The sequence below is a fragment of the Temnothorax longispinosus genome, chromosome 11 (assembly GCF_030848805.1).
Source record: "Temnothorax longispinosus isolate EJ_2023e chromosome 11, Tlon_JGU_v1, whole genome shotgun sequence".
Classification (NCBI taxonomy): domain Eukaryota; kingdom Metazoa; phylum Arthropoda; class Insecta; order Hymenoptera; family Formicidae; genus Temnothorax; species Temnothorax longispinosus.
This window is the reverse complement of record NC_092368.1, coordinates 950,952-974,518: the sequence shown is the minus strand read 5'-3', so window position 1 is coordinate 974,518 and position 23,567 is coordinate 950,952. Positions and strand designations below refer to the sequence as shown.

Here is a 23,567-nt window from a genome sequence, read left to right as displayed (position 1 = left end):
TGACAGATAAAAAATGCTTCTATATATTTCTTTTAGTTGACATTGTTGAAGAAAGCAGTTTTTTATTTCGGGACTTTAAACCTTATATTCTATTTCACTTTCAGAAAAGTAAGAAGTAAAATAACGTCAATGCTGCTGAAGGGGTTAATCATGTACAACGGGTATGGGCTCTCCTTTACTTTTATTAATATAGCTGTTCTACACAGGAAAATTAACTCGTTTTCGAATGGATAAAATAAAAAATATATTGTACACGTTTCGCTACCCTCCTTCTGGTAGTCTCACACGCGAGAAAGAATATGACAAACGATATAAATACTACAAAATCTACAGAGACAGGGCGTTTCGGCGCCCCATAGCGAGATACTAGATACATAAAGTTTGGTCTCCTTTCTTCCTAATAATAGCTCACACGCGATAATTTACAATAAAGTACAACTTTTATCCAAAGCGCAAATAATATTTCGCTATACGTCTTTAATAAATATTGCTAACGATACGCGTATATTGTTATAAATAACGTGTGTGTCTGTGTGGGTGTGTACTGTGTCGTGTGTATGCGCGAGAGAGGGATAGGAGGTGGGTCGTTAGTCTAATTGTTTGCAAAGTGATAATATAATCTTACCGTTACACGCCGACAGAGATTAACAATTTAAAATGTCGTAACAGCGTTTCTTCGACTCTCTATAACCCAATTATTGTTCTATCATGAAATTTTGTTATTTTTCATAAAAGATGAGCGATCGATATTGCACATCGTTCTCGTTTAATTTCACTTTTCAGAAAAATTATCATTAAAAACCGACTGATGTTTAGAACGATGGTGGAGTGTTGAAAACCGGAGGGCCAAGGTTTTTTTCGGTATTTGCAATAATTTCTTTAGTTTTTCCAGCAGTCTGGTAAAATAGCGTTATTAAAATGTATAAAAAAATCATTATTACTCGGAACAATTAAAACTGGGTTATACAGGGTTAAACGGCCGACTGCCCGCTTTATGTAAAAAAATGCTAGTCACATTCGTATATACGTAACACAGTCTGTATATACGTAATATATAATTTGTTGTCGCGCGCAGAATGCCGTATATCTCGATACTTGATTTAAAAAAAAAAGAACAATATACGCATCTAACGATATTCGCATTTTTACATATAATATAAAATAATGAACCGGATAATATCCTTCTAGTAGCCCCATGGAGAGTATGTCCGATATAAATAACGATATAGGCTCACAAATCATCAATCGGGGTCACTGGGAATATGTATATATATATATAATATATATATCTTAAATAGATTCGAGAAGTAGACCGAAATCGAAGTTATTTACAAAGACGAAATCAATGCTATATACAGGAATGACAATTCCTTTCATACGTGTGATGCATCGATCGCCGGATCTGGCCGAAAGTGACGACGCAACCAAAATACGAACAGTCGATGTCTCTCGTCTTAAAAACTTTAAGTAACAATTAACGGAAGAATAGGCGGATCATTCGATTCTATCGATAAGTACAGCGCGACGTTCCCCCACATACAGCACAAAAAGTTGAAACAACGTTGCTGAGACGTTTTAACGTTGAATCTACGTTGATTCTTCTACACTTCTTTAGATGTCTACAGCATTGAACAAATTATTAGTCTTTTGAAATTCAAATAAAGATATTTTATATGTATATTGTAAATTTGTATAAAGATATTTTTTATTTAACATATATATGTTGATAGTTATCTTAAATAAAATTTTTTTATACTTTAATATTTTATGTGAAATCTACATCGCACATAAATTGAATAAATGATTGCGTTTAGTACAACATTTTGCAACTTTAGAAATTTTCTGAATTCAGATTGGATTCTTCTTTTAGATCTAGAGGAATGTTCTAATCTGAGCTCAGAAAATCAACAGTTGTAAAAAAACACGTTCTGCTAAACGCAATGTTAATCAATATTTTACAATTTAATTGTTTTTAATATTTGCCGGTTAATGTATTATTACAAGATTTTTGAACACTATAAAGATGTCGTATATATACAAATATAAGCAAGAAGGAAGCGTCAGAGAGGCTCACCAATAACCCGTTCGATCATCGAGCAATGTTTTCTGAATGTTGAATTACAACGTCTACAAGAACATTACGATTCAGCAGACAGACGTTTCTGCAATGTCTTTTCAATGTTGATTCAACGTTTGTGTGCTGTATAGGGGCCCATTTCGTATGTATCCTTCTTTCAATTCTTGCGATTGCGGCCGACGCTAAACTTGTAATCTCACTCGCAGTTTCGCAAGTTTCGACGTTACGGCAAACGGCGCGTTACATAATAGCGGTACGATTCTTTTCACGCGTCTCGTAGCATCGACGTCTCTTCTGTCCATTTAGAATAAGGCTGCGAGTTTAGCCGATAGTAACTTGTATCTGTAATGTGTGTCTAGGAAGCAGATATATATCAGAGGATGTTTAAAGTACGATCGCGCGACGTTCTCTTAACTTGTATTCCTCAACGTGCTTGTGCATCACCCAACTTTTCAATTTCGATCGTTCTTGCTTTTCACAAGTCAAAAATTTGACTTAGAAAGAGAAAGGGGGTGGGGGAGAGACAGAGAGGAGAGAGAAATAGAGAGAGAGAGGGAGAGACATAGCAACGAACGTAAAATTACTATCAGCAGTTTGTTCGAGTCTCTTGATCGCTAGGTAATATTATACCGTACTTAAGCTACTGGCATAAAATCCTGAGACAGTTGTCCTCTTGTACCAAACTCTCGCGATTTTCTGCGGCTGTTTTCTTTTCTCTCCTCTTTTTTAGTAAAAATGTACGTTATAATTGTAACACCTCCTTTCTTATGTTTCAATTGTGTGCACGTACACAACGTCGTTTGCGTTAACAAAGCGCGTTTTAAAGTATTGAAAATTTCGATAATTCAAATTCCCTTGTTTCACCGCGTTTTCTTCGACAACAGCTATAAAACGTAGCTACAGCTATGAAAAAAAGAGAACCGACGGTAACCGACGTAGATTGTTAAATTACGAAGATGAGCAGTACAATCGTCGTTTGAAATAAATTAGTTTCATTTGGTCATACCGCCTCGCGTACTGGCACTTTGCCCACTCGTTGTACGTACAAAAGTAACGAAAGCGCGTCGCAGTCTCGTAATGTACACGCAGTTTAAAACCTAATTCGCAATATATTAATTTACAAAAGGGAGAAACTAACTTCCTCGAACGACCTGACAATATATCCCTTCGTCGCCTTTCCCACTATTTCGTTTCAGCGTTTATCCTTAAATTTCGATACATTGCACTTAAATGTATTTATGTACGATCTTTCATACGTCTAATAATTGCCACGGGGCTCTGTAATACGGTTTTTCATCCCCCTACTACCAACTAGAGTTTCTTCAAATGATCCGCGCTAAGATTCTGTTAGTCGATGATATTATGCCTTCGATCGTCGAAAAGACAATACTCTCTCGTTTCTAATTTCCAGTTGGGGTACACGCACTCGAATATACACACGATACATATTTTCCGCCGCGTCGTGTTCGCGGACACGACGACATCGCGTATGCCTACAGCGCACACAGGTGTGAGTCCTCTATCTTAACAGCTACTTATTATCAGCGGGAGCTCGCGACACGATCGTTCTACTATTCACACAGTCGGATAATACCGTGCACATTACAGCGCGTTATGACGCGATAGAAAACGTTTAGTCGTTTTAAGGCATCGAATCGAATTCGCGCTCCGTCTTAATTCGTCACCTCGTTAAACCGGGGATAGTCGCGCGGGGCGCGATTGATGCCGCTTACAAAAGCGATACATAAATATCTCTTCTCCGACTTTGTTTCTTGACTTGGTTTTATCAAAAGGAAAAATGAGAATGTGCCGGTGAGAAAGAGGAAAAAAAAAAGAGAGCTATCATCCGTATATGCACGGTGAAAGGAAAGATCGAGGGAGACTCGTCTCGTAGTGCTCGTGACACGTTATCACGACAGTCTCCATATAAACGAGACTAACTACTAGCATTGTAAAAATCGCGCAGTTATTCCCGGTGTAACGTTAGTTTAAGTATACTTATACGTTCGCAGCTACTGCTCTCGTCTAAAGTCGAGGGTACGTACGATACATTAAATAGCTTAAAATTTTATTGCTAGTTAATTTGACTGAGATTCCAATTTTTTTTCCTCGTTATATAAATTGTTCGAAATCATTCCCATTCGAAGTAAAGAACGGACAACTAATCGAAAGAAATGGCTATGGCATCGCAAAGCGAGCTCAACGATACATCGTTTCTCTCGTTAGGTATAAAGTATTTACAATAATTTACCATTATATTATGATAATGGGTCTCTTCGTTTAAGTGCGGTCATAAATTATTACATATAAACTCTTGAAAATCAGAAAATTACAGAAATGCACTAACGCATCGTTCCGCGAAGAAAATTCGCCGCAGTTTATGTTTATGTGTGCGTGCGCGCGCGCGCGCACACACACACATAAAAAAAATCACGCAGCGCGCCGGTGTATTATTACAAAGTCGTCAAAGCGCACGATTATGATACTCGTTTTAACTCATATAACGTTAAGTATGCATAATTATATTGCACGACGGTAAGGCAATACCGCGAAATAACTTTCCATTTCAAAGATCAAACACGAGTACTGCGTGTCTGTAAAGTACATTACAAATATATGACTATATATGTTAGGCTCGAAAATCTAAAATTAAATTTCGATTTATCAAACAACGGAGAGAGAGGTCCGGATTGACAAGTTTGGATTCGATTGACAAGTCTACACGCAGTCAACAGCATGATTATCAAAATTCGCGTTTTTAACGGCGCGGAGGGGAAAAGATAGACGGAGAGTTGAAGATTTATAGTAAAAATATAAGAGCTTAACATATATACATACATATAGGGACGCGAACAGGTATACATATGCGTATGTATATACCGAATTGATCGTTTCTCTTAAATACATACTAGATACATACCGTTTACCTAAATCCACTCGCGTTTAAGTGTTAAATAAATTTACGAATCGTACGATGACGATCCATGATCGTGGGCGGGACTCGGTGGCGTTGATGGATTTGAGCTATTGTTCGAAGCTATCGAGTGCCTAGGACTGCCACCAGATGGATGCTCCTAGATAAAAATAAATAAATAAATAAACAAATTTTTGTGTGAGCACATGCACATACATTTTATAAAACTGCAAAACGCGTGTAATCTATTTTTAAAAGTCGTACAAGTATGTAGACAAATTCAATAGGCAAGTTGAGTTTCCTTGTGTTGCAATCAATCATAACGTACAAAAGTAACATGCCTGTAGTAAAGGTAATAAATTACCTTGTTATGTAAAGATGCGATACTGCCGAGAGAAATCGGGGTGTGTGAACGCAAATGTACCGATTCGGAATCAATTTGGTCCACCGGAGTGCGGGGTAAGGAAGGAGGTGTGGCAGTTGGTCTTGGTGGCGCGGGACCTCTTCGTGATGTTGTCGAGCCTACATACACATTTCATCTGATTAACCGCGGTAAAAATACGGTGGAGATTGAAAGTTGCGTTTTTTCCCGCATACAATTTCGTTCGTAACATAAGAAATACATGAGAAAAAAATGAGTTTCTCAACGTGTCACATATGCCTCATACACCGCATCAATTTACCGTTGTGCGGTGAATATCCAGAGTTTCTTGACATATGCGAGCTCAGACGACGTGCGTCAGAAGGGGGATGCCTAGGAGGCAGCGGTGCCGGCTTGTTGGGTGTTTGAAGCGTAGCATCATATAACTGCAAAGAGGCAGTCAAGTGAAAAAGGCGATCGATACGTATCTCCTTGGCTGCGGTCCACTTGACGCTACAAATTCTTTGGAGCGTCCTTCTTCTCCTTCTTTCTTCATTAAAAGAAAAGAGAAGAGGAATGCTTCGAAGCATTTGTAGTGTCAAGTGGACCGCAGCCCTTGCCTCGTTTGAATTGGACTTGTGAGAGAAAATTATTGCGGATTCATTCGTCCATCGAAAAACGAACGGCTCACATTACTTACTCTTTGCTGGCTACTATGGAGATGAGAACTACTATGATGACTCGTATGCTGTTGATCAGCAGTTTCCAATGTCGTGGGCAAATCTAATAAACGTTGTATCTATAATAATAAAAATATATATATTTAAAATATGCTTGCGCAAATGTACATAAATACAACACTGGGATTAGCCAAAACGACCCAGTTATCTTGTAGAACCTCTCAAATGCCCATTTCTACCAATGTAGATTAACTTTAATCACGGTTTAACTTACTTCCTATCTTTTTCTAACTCTTAGAACTAGGAAAAGAAAACAAATAAGGTAAACCAAGATTAAAATTAACCTGCGTTGATAGAAATGGACATAACTCGTCTATGTATCTGCGATATAACGTACGCTAATAGTTATCGCTTAGAATCTTTCAGATTTTCAACTTTTTACACACCTGTATCCCATTTCCTGGACCCATATGACTAATATGATTGAAATTTGTCGGTGCAGAAATCATTTTCGAACGTCTGTCTGTAGGACGCGCGGCTCTGTTGCCTTCTCGCAGTGAAAATCTTCGTCGTGGCCTTGTAATTTGTCTACCGCTCGCATCCATCATCATTAGATTTAATAGTTCTCCTAAAGTAACGTGTTTAACGTTATTAAACAATAGCCAATTAACCCAACAGCGCAAACGAGATAACAGATAATGTAGCAAGAGTTAAAAAGTGTATTCTTCATCTGTATTCTTCTTAGATGCAAAAAACACACTTACGCTGATGTAAATTGCTAAGATAAATAACATATGGCATGTCATTTATCACGCAAGACGTAAGAGAGCCTGAAACATTCAACGGTCGGGCTCGTTTCACATTAAGCGTTTGTAACCAGTCTCCGGATGTACAGTCAAACACGTCGATATGAGTCTCGCTATACACTAAAAGATATCCCTCGCAATAGCCTAAAATTTGAAATAAACAAAATTCGTAAATGAGAATGAATGATACAAGAGATTCTAAAAATACTAAAGCGTTTCAACGATCGACGAGAGTCGCACGATCAGTTAGACATGACGTTACGATGTTCATACTTACTAACTGCCGTAGGAACTGCAGGATACATTATCTCTCGATCTCGACTCTTTCTTCCCTGACTATCAACGTACACCGCTAACGTATGGAAGACTAATAAGAATTCACCGCGTGCCAACTCGATGCAACGTAACGCATCCACAGCACTGTAGGTGAGGAAACCCAAAAGCGTATTCTCAGCGTGGACCAAAGCTGGAGCAAGAATAATAAGTCTCAATTAAGATTGCTGATTGCGATATAATGGGACCGGTAGACAATACCGGGGACATATTTGTCTTATATTATACTTACAAATAGGATGATGATCTCCTAAAATGCTGTAAATGGAAAAACCAGACGGATAACCGACGCACAAGCGACCCTCGGAGAGAACTTGTAAGGTTTGTGCGTGACACGGTAACATTAATTCGCGTATACGTTTATGCCTCGTTTTCGTACGTGTTATTTCATAGATGATGATTTGCGATGCGTTCTACAAAAATAAGAAACGTGCGTATTATGTGTATATTACGTTACTATGTTTATTGTACATAACGTTTACTAATCGTGTGTCCTTACCTGTTTCTTTATTGCAACGCATAAGCAATAATTAAGCGGATTACGACGCACTACTCCAGTCGTTAACGTGATACATCCTTTAGTTTCTGCTACTTTAATCCACTCGACTTCGTCTCCATCCAAGGCACGCACTGGAACCAGCCGTACATGACGTTGTTTTCCGCTCAATACCACAATCAATTGCTCCTCAGTAACATATTCAAGAAGATATATCTTTTTTCCTTCCCCGACTCTTGCAATTTCTGCAATTTATTAAAATTTACACTTAAGTATATATCAAATATAATTCCTCACTTAAATGTATTCTCCGTGTAAACGAGTAAGCTTTTTGCATTTTTAAAGATCTACTTAAGGGGGTATTCGTTCGAAAGTAGGTCTGAAAAGTAGGCCATTTTTGGGATTCTTTTTTTCATAAACGAAAATCCTGGAAACTCGGAATCTTGCATATGTATTTGTTGCTATTTTGTTATTATTTCTACCATGGAATTCAGAATTGTCTCGATTTGATGACTCACCACTACGATCTAAATCTAAGCAGAAGAGACCTTCCTCTGTACCAATGACTAGACGATCCGGATCAATAATCGCTCCTGACATGACATTTTTAATGAACGCTAAGGTATTATCCAACAGTTCTCTCGCTCTAAAAATCTACGACAAAAAATGACAATTATATTAATGTAGCGTTAACGTTTTGATAGCATAGTTAACGTTTACACTCGTAAAAAAATGGCATTTACAGCGTTTTCTGGTGATAATAATTAAAGATATAAAAAAGAGAGGTGTAAAAGGAAATGGAAAGGTAATGTCAAAGAAGAAAGAATATATCGTTATAATATTTTCAATTATTAACTACATACCGTTGTGTTTGGAAGATTGTTTCTCTTTAAAATTCTATGAAGCTCACTTAAGGCTACCACCCATTTTGTTTTTTCGCTCTCCGTATCCGCCAACATTAACGTATGATTTCTCAATCCAGGAGGCTCCAATAACGACGTAGTTATCTGAATAAAAAAGAAGACAATTTATGCCAAGCAAAAAATAAAATATATATAGTTATTATCACTCGAAACATGAAATTTCCAAGATCTAATTGATTCTTGACGAGTAAGGTAAAGGAAGAGTCTACTGTAGTCGGACGATTAAAATTTGACAGTTGAAACATTACCCTAAATATACACGGAATGTCCTTCTTTGTAGCGTGTATCACGTCAGAATCGCGAACGGAGCTGACGCTGAATTCTTCATCTCGCATATCAAGAACTTGCGAAACATACACAGACGGCAAAGCGTTGCGATCCGGTGAAATGTCGTAAAGAAATAATTTGAAGTCGCAAACTACGACGAATTGACGCACCCAACCCTTCTTGACACCACCCATTTTTGGCACTTTGACATATCCTTCGTACGCAGTACCTATCCCACGTGTAGGATCGATCCCCAGTGGTCGTTTCGCTGAAACAATCATGTTACGAATATTATGTGACGAGAAACTACAACGACACACATTACAAAGATACAGAGACGCGGTATAAGAGTATAATACATAAATCTTTACTCGCTAGAAAGGCGAATTCTAAAATCTTTGTCTATTCTTAGAACTTTGTCTAAAATCACCGGTTCTTTTTTCCAGATATTGAATAAAACTAATAGATCTTTTTGCTTTTGATTTGGATTACTTACTTTGATCATGGGGCACAGGGCACATTGGAGGTACTTTGTCGCAACAAGGCATATGGCAGGCGAAGCCGCACACTTCGCACACGACTCCTTGCCTCGTTAAACCGACCATCAGAGACGTGCAGTGATTACACTTTGTAGGCGCTGAAAACGTCCGTACGAGAAATTGATGTGATTTAGGCTTTGGTTGCAAATTGGCTTGACCGTGAGTGGCCGAGGACTTGTTCAAAAGTTCGTGGGATAATGGCGAAGTTGGATCCTGGAAAAAGAAAATAAGAAAAATGAAAAAAAGATCAAGTAAAAGTTGAGTGATATATGTGATATCTCATATACCGTGAAATATTTTCATACTATTACTGTATAAAATATACACGTGCTAAGATACTTACGATACTAAGCTCGGACAGATTACTTTTGCTGCTCGTGATACTAGGCGCACGATTGTCCTCGATGTCACCTTCCACACTGTCGACGCTTCCATGACGCGTGCTGCTTGTCGTTTCTTTGAGAAAGTGCTCGAGATATGACATCTGTGACGTGGGACGTTCTAGAACTAATGAGAGACAGATCAGATGAGTAACGTGTCAATGATAATGAAAGTTTACGAATGTTTGCCGATATATGTAAAATATTTGCGAACATGGGAAAAATAACACCATCGTCCTAGCGCTAGGGTTTCAGCGACATGTAATATCTTACCTGAAAATACGGTAAATCTCTTAGCACACTTGTACATTTTGTAAAGTATACATGCTTTAAAGATTATTTAAAAAGAAAAAAAAAAGGTAATAATTGCGTGCGTGTTTCCCTGATGTCTTTGTGTCAGAGATATATGTAAGGAATATTACACAAAAATACGGCACATTTTACACACTCTCCGTTATGGCAAATGTAACTACTGCAAGATGGAATTGCGCTAGAGGAGGTAGCTTTGAAATGTTACAAGTTTCAACTGGTTTTTACTGGCACGTAAAGCGAAACAATTCACACAACGCGCATATCTGTTAAACCATTGATTTAAAAAACGACCGATCGAATAAGGATTATTAAAGCTAACTGTATCGTCAAAAAAATACATTTACAAAATCTATTAACTATTAATATATTGCAACTCGAACTAGGGGTGATATCGGACGTCACACATCAACGTCTGCTCGTTATTAGCTTCAAAGGCGATGCAGTGCTATGTTTTACTCTTATCAAATTTTTTTTCCCAAGAAACCACGGTATGAGAAATGGACTAATAAATAAAAAAGGAAATAAACCATAGCGCTGCAGTGTACAATTAGCGGTAAAATATCCAATCCAAAGTCGCTGGCCACATCATTTACCGGGCGGCGATACGATGGCGACGGCATTCTGACTGATGAACGTGTTGACTGGAACGAATCTAGTTAATAAGCGACAAGTCGTGATGCGGGGGGCACGCATTACTGGTAGGGGTGACGACGGCTGATGTACGATGATACGTTGGGGTTTGGTGCTAACGACGTTTGGAGATTTGCTTGTTGTATCGCTGGACGAGACAGCTGTCACAAATATAGTTTGAAGATGAGCAACAAGAGGCCCCACACGCAGCTCGTTACGCCAATAAACAGAGGCACTTTGTAGTCTAGAAAATCAGAATCGCATACCGTACTGGAGAATCGAGTTACTATGCTACATAGATCCCAGTAATAACGATCTCTATAAATTCGTACTTTGTACATTGATACATATAAAATAAATTTTAACGCACTCGACGTGTCAAACGATTAAATCTTCCTCGCGCTTTCTAGAAAAAGAAGCATATTTTCCCCAGTCTCGAGAGATTCAAACGCACTATGCACACCGATAAATTAGATTATCGCATGTAAATAACGACCGGTGAAGGTACAGATCTCAATAATGTCCTTTAGATATGTTATATGTGACAACAAAATACATATAATTAACTTATCTTTTCATAACATTGAGATTTCTTCCAGTGGTACTGGCTACTCTCCATTTTATGCGCAATAAGAATGGAAATGGAATCGCGATAGTTTAACTCAGACCGAAGCTATAATTGTGTCCGGTAACATTTCCACGTCAAGTGACAAATGAGATATGTATTCAAGAGAATTAATAGCAATTCAAACAACCAATCGTCCATGATATCGCCTTCCCGTGCTAGCATTTAAAAGAAACTGAAATATACTCATCGCGCAGAGTACATCTGTTGAGGAAAAAACAGTACGAGTTCTAATTTCATGTTCAGAGTCAACCAGAATTGTTAAAATATTGTATTGGCAAATGCAGATAAAATTTGGACAAGAAAAGTAAAAGAAGTAAACACGCCGTATATAAACAAAGTATTGCAGAATTGACGGGACAAAATCTTAAAGAAGAAACTATCGAGAATAATCATCAATCTTATCCACGATCTTACGAATAGCGAAATAAAAGTGATTATTGAGGATAGGTATCATCGATGTTACAGCATCGTTTCTCGATAATTGTATGCATATGTTCATAGCGCCTTCATCGCGTTACCCGAACTAGACCGTATAAAATTGTACAAAGAGATTATTGTGCCAGATACTTTGCGACGCATTACTTTCATCTTGGTAATAGAATAACGTTTTTTAAACTATAAGAATCATTCTCTAGGAGATTGCACATACGTAATATTTTAAATTCCATCTTATTTTGAACGTTCATTGATTGAAAAATATTTTCCAGTATACGTTTAACGATTCTCTTCATTCGTCCGCAATTAAAAATATTTGTTCAAACATTACAGCATAAGTATAATCGTAACCTGATAAATGAATAATATTGCATATAAAAAAAAGAAAATAAAATTTATATTAATATGTAATATTGCCACAAAACTACACTGGTTTGAAGATACGCATGCAAAAGCTGTCACCGAAAGTGCAAGTATAATTGTAGGATTTTCAATAAGATTAGAATAGTTCCAGTAAAATATTCGGCGTGTGTGTGTGTATGCATGCGCGCGCGCACGTCGTAACTTCTTTATAGTAGAGACTAGAATTTAAGAGATTCTCAACACTTGTATAGAGATCAACACATCTACCAAATATGTATACACATGTATAGCTGCGACTTGCAGAACAAATGTAGACGCAATATTTCCATAGCAATATAACAAACGGACTTTTGTGCATTTCTCGCTTTCCACATTGTCAATTGAAGTGTACTTACAGCCATCCCCGGTATCGAGACGCGCTTGCAGCTCTTTTACTTGCATATCTTTCCGCTTCAATTCGTGCGACATGGTATCCAATCGCTGCTTGAAATCTCTCAATTCCCTGGAAAAAAAAAAGATAAATAGATAAGAAAGATAAGAACAAAGGTCTTCGATCTGTTATCGTTTTTCGTTTAAAACTTATTTTTGTTCGCAATTATTTTTGTTTTTCCTTGTCAATTCTTTATCAATAAAAATTACTTTTGTGCGGCTATCAAATCCGAGCGAGTCTTGGTGAGCTCCTCCGAAATTGCTTGTTTCGCTTGTATTTCACTTTGCAAGGAGCTCTGCAGATTCAACAGTTCCATCTTATCGAGCTTCTGCGACCGACGATTTCGCCAATTTTTATCCGCCATCGTGGTTCCACTTCCAACGCCGCTAACTCCGCCGGAGTGTTTCAAGAATTCCAATTCTTCCGTCATTTTTGTAGCCAAGGCCTATAATCAGAATAAATAATAATTTCTCTTCTTTGCGAATAGGCTAACAGAAATTTCCTTCAATCTATATATATGTCATTATCGTATCTCGACAGATAATAATAGTGATAGATATTCAAGAATGAACAATTAAAATGCAAATGTACCTGCAAATATCCACGAGCATCTTTTTCATCCGATACCCACTGAATAATTTCGGTGATCTGAGCTTCCCACTGCGCGATAGCTTCTTTCTTGTTCCTCAACTCCTCATATTCGTCCTCCAACTGCCTTCTCTCACCTTGTAATCTATTAACGCTGTCGGTAAGGGCACCGAGCTCCAACACGAGCTTCTTATTTTCTTCAACCAGCATAATCTTTTCCCTCTCGTGACGTCTACTCAACTCGTTTATGGTTTCTTCGCTGTCGGTGATATTTTCCAATCTCGCAGCATCCAACTTCTCTTTGGTGAGTTGCACCTCCCTCTCTAACAGCTCTCTTCTAGCGTCCGCTTCGTGCAACTGTTCTTGCAGACTTCGAATATCGAGATTAAACCTGCCTTGCTGTTGAGTCAAGTTTTCGTTATACTGAACCTCAAGCTTTTCAACTTCTGCCTTTAACCTGTTAATTTCCTGAGTGGCCAACGCGTGATTCGCGCTGGCGTCGTTTCCAATAGAACGTTGTCTGATCTTCTCTGTCTCCTCTTGCATTTGCTTGCAATATTCCTCGCTGCGCTCTCTCAATTTCCTTTCCTTGCTAGTCTCCGCCATCGCTTCATCGATTCTATTCTCCAGCTCTCTGCGCAGTTTCTCAGCTTTCCGAATATCGTGGCGTAAAGTATCGACCTTCTGCATCGCGACTTCCAACTCTTCCTCCTTATCTCGAACCTGTCTCGATAGCTTTTGCTTCTGTTGCCGCAGTTCGGATAATTTATCCGACACTTCCGTGTATTCCGCCATCGCGAGCTTACGTTGCGTGAGCGCGTCCTTCAACTCTTTGTCCTGAAGCTTCAATTTCTCCTGCGCGTCCAACTTGTCCTTGATAGCATCTTCCTTCTCCGAACGTAGACATCGAACTAGCTTCTCAAGTTCCCGGAATTTCGTCATGTCACCATTATCCAAAGTTCGTAATTCGCGTGGAACATCCATAGATTTTAACTGCGATTCCAACTCTGTACAAAACAAACAGATCTTAATGCTGTGAAACACATGAACAGACGGATTACGACAAATTTAAACTTATAACTTTACCACAATTGCGTTTCGTAAGCGTATTTATTTCATCTTGAAGTTTCCTGGTCGCATTATTAGAATCTGGCGAGATACCAGGCGAAGTGTGACTTATCGATTGATTTTTCATATCGTCAATAGTTTGCATCAATCGTGCGTTTTCTTCCTCGAGTATCTGTATACGTTTGTCTGTCTGAGATAGGGGGGAAATACAACCCAGATCCGATATGCAACTGTAATGTTAAAAACCGAAGTGGTAGATAAAATATATTACTGATAAAGGTCGGTCGATTCGACATATAGCAACAATCTGTCCGCGACAATCGACTTGATTCGTCCATTACTTCGCATCATAAATAGGAGCAATTTCGTTTAATGAACGAAAGCATAACGAAGGCCCTTGCAACGTGAGTGGCGTCTACTTGAATCATCTACTTGAATCAAATCGATTTTACATTATTGTTCGCATCAAAAAACTGTTTCCACCCCTGAATCCGATTAGCTAACGAAATTAACGCAATACGAACGACATAAAAGGCATGGAAAAAGCTAATATTCCTTTACGTAAGAGATATGCGATTTGTTGTGAAAACTTCAACGAAACAACAGATTCAATCAGATACATACAAGTGCATTTTTCGCCGTATCATATCCGCTTTATTTATTAATATCAATTATTACTTGGATCATATGATTGTTGTTTCTATAAGTCGTCTTCTTGTATCGCGAAACTCAAAGAAATAACAGCGTAAATATAACAGAAAGAAAAGATACGTTTCGTACCTTCCTTGCGTGAAACTAAAACCAACAAATGGCAAATGAAGCGCGGAAAAGGCAGAATTCGCGGCTGGTGGAACGGCGTCGGAAGTGCGGACATCGGTATCATCAACGTCGAAGTTGGACGTGTCACTGGGTGAGGAAACTTCAGGAATGTATGGCGCAGTGCTGTCTCTGAGCGTATCCCAATCGACGCCGTCGAACCAAGGATGTTTCTGTAAAAATTTAAAAGACAAAACATGGATTGGAGCGTAAAATAGCGTCGTCAGAAATTATCGTAACGAAAATTACCTTGAAGTCTTCAATTCCGTTTTGACCTAATCTAAATTCAGAGCTGCAAATCAATTTCCGCATCAGATCTTTGGCTTCTTCAGAAACGTCGTACATAGTGTCCGTAGGAGGAAAATCAAAACAATTCTGTAAAAAGGAAATGTTAACGTTATACCAATAAGCAAACAATGTGCCTTCGAATCTACAAAAATTCAGAGGTATTACCTTGTGATTCATAATTTTTCCATAAGTCTCGACTAGAGATTCCGCATAGAAAGGTGTTTCGCCATAGAGCATCTCGTACATACATACTCCAAGAGACCACCAATCGCATTCAGGACCATATTGTCCCTGACCATCTTCCATCGCCTAAACAAGCAATAACACAAGGCAATACAGATACGATAAAATCACACATCACGTATACGTGAACGATAAAGGAGAAAGATGTAACGTAACGTGTATCACGAACAGTAATAGACTACATACCCTCAATATTTCTGGTGAAATATAATCCGGGGTACCAACAGCGACGTTACTTTGCACCGTACCATCCTCGAACAGTCGTAAACACGAGCCAAAGTCAGCTAATCTGATATGACCATTCGCGTCCAGTAAAACATTGTCGGGCTTAATGTCACGATGCACATAGCGCAAGTCATGTATAGAACCTATAGCTAGCACCATCTCCGCTATGTAGAATCGAGCCATATCCTCGGGTAGACGATCCTCGAATTTGCTCAGTAACGTCAATAAATCTCCTCCGCAATAATAATCCATGACCAGATACTGCGAAAACGGAATGTAAAAAAGCAAGTTAGACAATCGTCATGATCAGTTAAGAAATCAAAGATTTCTTTTCGTCTAGTATATAATACAAGGCGAGATTTACCAAGTTATTGTCGTCTTGAAAGGCATAATGCAGATTCGTGATCCATCTGCGATCACCGTACACTAATACGTCCCTTTCTTCTCTAAAGCACGCGGTTTCAGCACGTTTCAACATCTCCCATTTGTTCAAAATCTTCATGGCGAACACCTTGTCCGAGCCGCGCATTCTTACGACACATACTTCCCCGAAAGCACCTCTCCCGATGACCTTGACGATCTCAAAGTCCTCCCGTGTCAACTGCAAACTCTTGATGCACGAAGCTATCGGTTTCACTGCAATAAAAAAAATCAACGATGTAAGTGACGTGCGTGCGACAATCGTGTACGCTCAAGGTTTAAGAATTAAGATGATAAAGTTATCATCTCACCAGAGACGACGTTAATCGCTTACCAAACTCAATAAAGTCAGAAACAGTCTTTTCACGACGTAACGAAGAATTGCAGCATTCGTCGTAGAGCACGAGCAAAACGTCGATAAGCGTCTCAATCGAAACGAAATGACCCGCTCGTCCACCTTGGGCCGAACCACCGATGAACAGCCCTTCGAGTTGGTGTAATTTTCCTCCTATTCCTAAAACAGTACGGCACATCCTTAAACTGACTATATGAATCAATAAATAACGAAACGTACGTAAAAATAAATAAATGCGAGTATCCGTACGAGCATGTGCATGCATGTACCATATCGCAAAATGTGACGATCTTTTTTAAAATTGTATCCCGCGTGATATATTAACATGTTGGGTCATTACCATTGTTGGGAAGTCCTTTCGACATAATGTCGGGAGGAAGATGGCCATAAAGATACCGCGACGAGTCTGACATGTCGCCTTTTCGACAGGGCTGCTTTTTACAATCTACGGTTGATGACATTTCCATTGTCGTTACTCGCCTTTACCTCCTTATACCACATTGTTACGTTTCGATAGAACTTCTGTAATAATCCTGTAATAATACAAGCAATTTCTTTAACAATTCTTATATATTGGCGATATAACTATCATGTATACAAATGAAACAACTTGTCCATAACTAGTAACTCTTTTACAGAAGATATAAGGATGTATTCTAATTACAACAGGTCTTTCACGTTTCTCCTCACGAATTAAATGCAAAGTAATTCAATTTCTCATCCATACAGTTGTGTTCGATTTTGTTCGAAATCAAAGATTGCGAAGAACGAAGAAAAGAAGGAAAGGAGTAAAATCATTAGATAATTAAAGATAAAGATTGAACAAAAAATATAAGAGAAATTTGAAAATGAAAAAATAGAAATAACTAGAGATGACAAAATGCACTGAAAGAATGGATAATATAACAGTCTAAACACTTTCTTTTTTTCCACAAGAATATCCCTATCATTTAAACTTGAAAACTTTATTTACAATTCTACTTCGATAATGACAAATTTCTGGAGAAAATAATAAGGCTTAAAAAAAAAATTCTTTTCGTCATCCTTTCCACCGCTGTACCCACGGATCTATCGACACAGGCAAACGCGCCAGCGGCCACGGAACACTGCAGTTTCGCTCCTCTCGCACTCTCGGGGATCGCCTCTCGCGCCGGGGATCATTCACGTCGAGAAATTACGTAACCGCTATAAAGATAGCCAAAATATTCGGCGAAAGCGTGCAACAGGAGAAACGCGTCTAAATAAAAAAGCGCGCGGGGGGTAAAAATAGTGCGCCGCAGAGAGAGAGAAGTAGAGGCGGTAAGCGGTTCGCAGAACGGAATCTGCGGAGTACGAGACGACGACGCGGACCGCGCGCGCCGAACGTCGTGCGTCGTCTCCGAGGAGGATCGAGCGTGGGCTCGATCCGCGACGATCTCTCGTCCCAGATCTCCGGGGTTTTATAACCTCGTCGCGACACACCGCACTACTGCCATCGTCGCGAACGAAACTCGCGTGACGTAAAGTCCGCCCCGTCCTCGCGGCGCGGCGAGGCGGTCCCGTAGATGCGAGAGAGGCGCGATCACCCGCCACGCCGATTCCGCGCGGCCGTCGGCGATGGTTGGGCAGGGTGGTACCTGGGCCGAAACGACGCGCCCCGTTTCCGATCTCTTTCCTCAATCGTTTATCACGCGCACCATTTGGTTATCACAAACCATCTTGCACGGCCATCTCCGAGTGTCCGAACACCAACAATTCGATTGACCCCCTAGCAGGCCCCCACGGAAAAAATATGGCAGCACTACGTCATTGAACGGAACGAGGATAATCGAGACGCGGTAGAGCGGTGACGCTGTTAGATATATCGACGCCGGGCGAATCGAGATTTCAGGTCGCGCAGGTCGATAACTTATCGCGAATTCAGTTTCACGCGCTTCTTTATATATTTTTAATAAAAATTATAATTAATCTTCTTTTAACAAAGATGTAATTTTACATATGCAATTTTAATACTGTTTTGCAAACAATGAAATTCTTATTTTATTATTATTTATTTTTATAATATAATAATATTATTAAATTAAATTTATTGTTTTTTTAATAAACTTGGATTGCGAAATTAAAGTAATACATTTATATTCTTCTAACGATACAATTTTAATACTGTTTTACAAACAGTTAAATTCTCATTATTTCTTTATTTTTATAGATTTACTTGTATATCAACTATTTAAATTTTTTTTTAAATAAACTCCCATAAACTGATTTTTTTCAAAAGTGTGTCATAATTAATCGGAATATGGCGGCTTACATACTTGAGGAACTCTATTTCCAGATACTCCCTGGATCTACTTTCTCCATCTCTCATTCTCTCTCCCTCCCTCCTTGTCTAACCCCGTCAAGGAGAGGAGAGACACATCTGTTAAAACTCTCCTCCTCTTTTCAAAGCAGACAGTGTAGCACTCATCGTCGACAAAAGTAGGGTTGGAATGGAGTTCGGAGTCTCCGCTGGAAAAGGCCTCCGCTCGTGAGATAGACTTCCAGCCTGTATGTGCCGGCCCTATCAAGTGGGGTTTGAATTTCCAGCGCTTCCACGAACGGCTGCGTCGGCGTGGGTGCTGCTGGGCAAAAGCCGCACGAAGGAATTCCACTGGATTCAGCTATGCGAGAGGAGAATTAAGCGTTACATCACTCGCGCGCCTGTCGCCCGCTGTCAGCGGGCCATCCAGCGACAACAAGCGGCTTCACCTCTTCACCCGTCTAACTCACCTGTCATGGAAAACAAGAGTAGCAACAATTTCATTAGTTACGTGGGACTGGAGGAGCACGAGCTGCAGGTAACCGCATTCAGCTCTGTGTGTAAACGTTCTCTCCTCCGTCGCTTGTAAATTAACCTCTCGACGTTGTCAGCTCTCCCACTTGAATCCCCCACAAATGACGAGACCGGAGGTATCCGAGAATCGCTAATCGACCTCTCTAATTATAACCTCTTTCGCAGACCTTCAGCTCCAGTCGACGTAATTCACTGATTGAAAATAGCATCAAATTATTGCCGGGAGAGGTTCTTATCGCCGAGGCGCAAAGTGTCCTTATGTTCTCGCCCGTCAGCGACCTGAAACAAGGCATATCTGGCGTGCTGTCGGTGACCAATTTCAAGCTTACCTTCGTCACCAGCGGTGACTCAAATGGAGAGGTATAAACGGATACGTCGGCGTAACTTTACAGTTCGTCCACTTGATCGTTAAAGCGTAAACATTTAGACTGATCTATAACGTGTTGATGACGTTTGCAGAACGTTACTCGCCAACAAAATCACTTGTATGGATATACGGATACGTGTTTGACCAATATCGATGAGATTTGTGTTACGGTGGGCGACAAGAAGAGAAAGCTACTTCCCGGCAGTACGGTACCGTCGAAAGTGAAAGGGATATTTATTATTTGCAAGGTAAGTTTTTGTCTCACAATGTATGAGTAACCAGTCTAAGGCTGCGGTCCACTTGACGCTACACATGCTTTGAAGCATTCTTCTTTTCTTCCTTTCTTCATTGAAAGAAAGGAGAAGAGGAATGCTTCGAAGCATTTGTAGCAGCGTCAAGTGGACCGCAGCCTAAGTCAACATTAAGATACGTTCTTGGCTGCGGTCCATTTGACGCTACAAATGCTTCGAAGTGTTCTTCTTCTCCTTCTTTCTTCATTGAAAGAAAGGAGAAAAGAAATGCTTCAAAGCATTTGTAGCGTCAAGTGGACCGCAGCCCTTATGATAGAAGAATGTTAAATGTAAATAGATAAGGCGTAAGAGAGAGTTGGATAATGTTTGTTCGAAATTGATAAGCAATTTTGTTGTATATGAGCTACAAGATGATAGTGACAAGAATTACATATTACATTTATGAATTACAGAATCTAAGGACGTGGTCGTTTTCTTTCAAATTCTCACCCCTCGGCCACGGTAAGAATCTTCTGACCGCGCTGCTGCATCACGCTTTTCCCAGCAGACACCAACTGTTATTTGCCTACGATTACAAGTTAGTATCGTACCTTGAGTCTAAGTGAAACGTTGCGTTAAAGTTACGACGTTGAATCGTGAAAAACTCAATACTAATTTTTGCGTGTCTGATTACAGAGAGGCTTATTACAGTAGTCTCGACAAGAATGTGCAACTATTCCGAGACATTTCAGACTGGCAAAACGAGTTGAAAAGAACTTTGTGCAGCGACGAGATAAGAAAAGGTTGGAGGTTGTCCATGGTTAACGCCAAATTTCAGCTTTGTCCCAGGTAACTCGCTCGTTGAACGTGATTTGCGTAAATACAAACGCGTCGACGAATTTTCATTAGTCGCCGTTTGTTTGCAGCTTATCGCAATACGTAGTGGTACCTGCGTCTGTGACCGACAATCAGTTGACAGATGCAGCCAGACATTTTCAAGGTAATAGACCACCGGTATGGTCCTGGACAAATGCGCACGGTGCGGCCTTAGTAAAAATGTCTGAATTATTACCAACGATTACAGAGAGGATGCAGGAGAATATTATGTTTGAAAATGTTCGTAAAAGCCATCCTCAAAAGATACCTCCGGTTGTTATCGAATTGAATAAAGAAATTAATGTAAAGTTAATAGCGGCAAGTTTTACTAAATTCATTAGCTTATGCACACCAGGTAAATCTTTTAAATCGACCGATATTTCCAAGTGTCCGAATTGCGAGAAAGGGGAGAATAAAGATATATTATATTTTTTTATTTCAGAAAACATCAGACAATTCTGGATTCAAGATAATAATTTTTATTCGCTGTTAGAAAATACGAAATGGCTTAAATACATATCGTATTGCCTACAAAAGACAGTTGAAGTCTGCGACCGTCTTAATTTAGGAATTTCCGTCATCTTACAAGGTAGTTGTTCAGATAATCTGTTTCGCAAGCGCGGCGGACGTAGAGGAATCTTTTAGACAGAGGCAATCGACTTTACGATTGACGTTAACCATATATGGAACGGAAAAGTCGATATTTCGCCAAAACGACCAAGTCGAGACTTCTGTTATAAACGAGAATCGTTTTTAGAAGGTGCCGCCAGAGACTTGTGCTGCGTTATATCGAGTTTAGCGCAATTGTCGCTGGATCATCACTTTCGTACTATAGCAGGTTTTCAATCGTTGTTGCAAAAAGAATGGGTCGCTGGTGGCCATCCGTTTTGCGATAGATTAGGCCACATCGTGAAAACCAATTCGGAAAAGGTACGCATAGCATCTGACCTGGCTTCCAGCTTCGAACGATCACTGGCGATTAAAACGTTTAATTAAAAAATCAATTTTTTTTATTTGATTCACACAGTCTCCATTGTTTCTCTTGTACCTCGACTGCGTTTGGCAATTGTGTCACCAATATCCAACGGAATTTGAATTCACGGAAACGTATCTGACCACGCTGTGGGACGCTGCACACGTTTCCATTTTCGACACCTTCATTTTCAACTGCGAGAGAGATCGGGCGGTGGCAGCTATGGTAATGGATCTTACTTGGAAGTCTTTCTCACTATCATCTCGAATACGTCGAGTCGAGTAGCCCATGAGCCGAACGTTACATATCTTGGATTTTTCAGGATCCCAACACGCCTCTCGTGCTTCGTAGCGTATGGGACTGGCGGGAGCAGTTCAACGATCAGGATATCCTGCTGTTTTACAACCCTTTATTCGTTCCCCGTAGCGCCGACAAGACGGAGAACGGGACGACAATTGTAAGACCTTTGTACGCGGTTTCTAGTCTCGAGCTTTGGACGCAGTGCTACTTCCGTTGGATACCGACACTCGAGATTCGTAACGGCGGCCAGAGGCACGTCGAGCTTTACATTAGGTTACTACAAAACGACGTAAATCAGCTTGGAATAAACGAGAATCGCGTCTCGCCGGTGGACAAGGTCGGTACCTGCTCTCTTCACACAAATATCGACAGCTTTTATCCCTTCAGTAACAACAGATCGGGGAACACCGTCAGCGCGCCGATTATGAACAGCTCGATCCTCTATAGCGAGAGCTTGTTAGACGCGCAATCATTGATAACCGCGAACGATTGACAGGATGCTACTTTTACGGCATTCAAAACGCGTACCTGATTACACAGCCCTTTCCTTCTAGCGTGAAGCAACGTGTAAAACTCTTTCTAAAAGAGTTGTTGAAACTTTTGTAAAGGAAAGGGCAATTTCCAGGGACAGGTATACACATATGGGCCGATCTCGCCGTCTCCGGTTAATTTGATCCTCCGATCAAACTCACTCTTCATCTCTTTCTAACTTCCCCCTTAGAAAAAAACGAAGAGTGAGTTTAATCCTAGGATGAAGTTAATCGGAGACGGTGAAATCGGCCCATAGTATCCGACTCATCAGTGGCATTTTCTAGCGCTCGATGTAAACTGATATAAATTTATATCAGGGAATAGCTTTAAAATACGTGCCCGCGCGAGAAATTCATCGCGTTATTGAGAGCAGCTCGAGTTCTATTCCGTGTAGAACGATAGAAATATTTATGTATCTTGACAACGAGTTTTGTAAACGCTCGTAATAGCGAACCGCGCAGCGAGGACGGAGTAATTTTAAGATAGGGTTAAAGAAGACATGTACATAAATCTCAGTGCGAGCGAAAACGAGGAGGTGGGTGTCTTTCACTCTTCGGCGACACCCTTACTGTTACAAATCGATAAATAAAGTTTATAATTGAATGAAAAGTTTTTCGGCGGATATCTCATAAGCGAATATTCGATGTATCGAACGTAATACATATATATTTTTTCCAAATTAATGTAATCTAAGAGATTTTAACGTATACGCCCCTTGTAGAAAAAATGTCCCAGCATTTTTCACATTAATCAGAATTTCTATGAAGATTTTCTCAGAATTTTTACACGAATTGGAATATTTTTCAGAAAAATTCAAACAAAATAATGAAATATTTCAGATTTTTTCTGTCAACACATCTATGTAGGAATCTGAATAAATATTTTCATACATCCAATTATT

General features: G+C 39.7%; 2 protein-coding genes across 9 annotated transcripts; one reads left to right on the top strand and one right to left on the bottom strand.

Annotated features, from left to right (window-relative positions):
• Positions 1-164: 164 nt before the first annotated feature.
• On the bottom strand, positions 165-18,380 carry Gek (serine/threonine-protein kinase gek). Of its 5 annotated transcripts, XM_071793777.1 has the most exons (27): positions 18,194-18,380; positions 16,918-17,110; positions 16,557-16,736; positions 16,167-16,438; positions 15,764-16,063; positions 15,500-15,643; positions 15,296-15,421; positions 15,011-15,219; positions 14,249-14,460; positions 13,166-14,169; positions 12,784-13,019; positions 12,540-12,646; positions 10,682-10,879; positions 9,740-9,903; positions 9,354-9,609; positions 8,839-9,125; positions 8,531-8,674; positions 8,186-8,321; positions 7,671-7,912; positions 7,404-7,584; positions 7,116-7,304; positions 6,797-6,982; positions 6,479-6,660; positions 6,053-6,151; positions 5,675-5,798; positions 5,356-5,513; positions 165-5,151 (listed from the first exon to the last, which is right to left on the bottom strand). In XM_071793777.1, the coding sequence occupies exons 2-27, from the start codon at positions 17,042-17,044 to the stop codon at positions 5,038-5,040; spliced, it is 5,577 nt and encodes a 1,858-aa protein (XP_071649878.1). In that variant the 5' UTR covers positions 17,045-17,110; positions 18,194-18,380; the 3' UTR covers positions 165-5,037. The 5 variants fall into 5 exon arrangements, with proteins under 5 accessions (XP_071649878.1, XP_071649874.1, XP_071649875.1 ...); XM_071793773.1 differs by lacking the exon at positions 10,682-10,879 and having other exon boundaries at positions 18,194-18,379; XM_071793774.1 differs by lacking the exon at positions 10,682-10,879 and having other exon boundaries at positions 18,272-18,369.
• A 284-nt stretch (positions 18,381-18,664) lies between these two features.
• Positions 18,665-23,345, top strand: LOC139822173 (myotubularin-related protein 10-B). Of its 4 annotated transcripts, XM_071793782.1 has the most exons (11): positions 18,667-19,393; positions 19,555-19,749; positions 19,849-20,004; positions 20,460-20,584; positions 20,683-20,835; positions 20,913-20,986; positions 21,071-21,217; positions 21,305-21,451; positions 21,620-21,792; positions 21,890-22,060; positions 22,158-23,345. In XM_071793782.1, exons 1-11 carry the CDS (start codon positions 19,106-19,108, stop codon positions 22,626-22,628), a joined length of 2,100 nt encoding a protein of 699 aa, XP_071649883.1. In that variant the 5' UTR covers positions 18,667-19,105; the 3' UTR covers positions 22,629-23,345. The 4 variants fall into 4 exon arrangements, with proteins under 4 accessions (XP_071649882.1, XP_071649883.1, XP_071649884.1 ...); XM_071793781.1 differs by having other exon boundaries at positions 18,665-19,393; positions 20,913-21,217; positions 21,623-21,792; XM_071793783.1 differs by lacking the exon at positions 21,071-21,217.
• Positions 23,346-23,567: the final 222 nt, after the last annotated feature.

Coding starts and splice junctions, on each gene's coding strand:
- Gek (XM_071793777.1), bottom strand. CDS start 17,044: ATGGAAATGTCATCAACCGTAGATTGTAAAAAGCAGCCCTGTCGAAAA. Junction 7,305..7,403: donor AGGAGATCATCATCCTATTT/GTAAGTATAATA, acceptor TTCTTGCTCCAG/CTTTGGTCCACGCTGAGAAT. Junction 5,514..5,674: donor TGGATATTCACCGCACAACG/GTAAATTGATGC, acceptor ATGTGTATGTAG/GCTCGACAACATCACGAAGA.
- LOC139822173 (XM_071793780.1), top strand. CDS start 19,106: ATGTGCCGGCCCTATCAAGTGGGGTTTGAATTTCCAGCGCTTCCACGA. Junction 19,750..19,848: donor GCGGTGACTCAAATGGAGAG/GTATAAACGGAT, acceptor TGACGTTTGCAG/AACGTTACTCGCCAACAAAA. Junction 20,585..20,682: donor TTATTTGCCTACGATTACAA/GTTAGTATCGTA, acceptor GTCTGATTACAG/AGAGGCTTATTACAGTAGTC.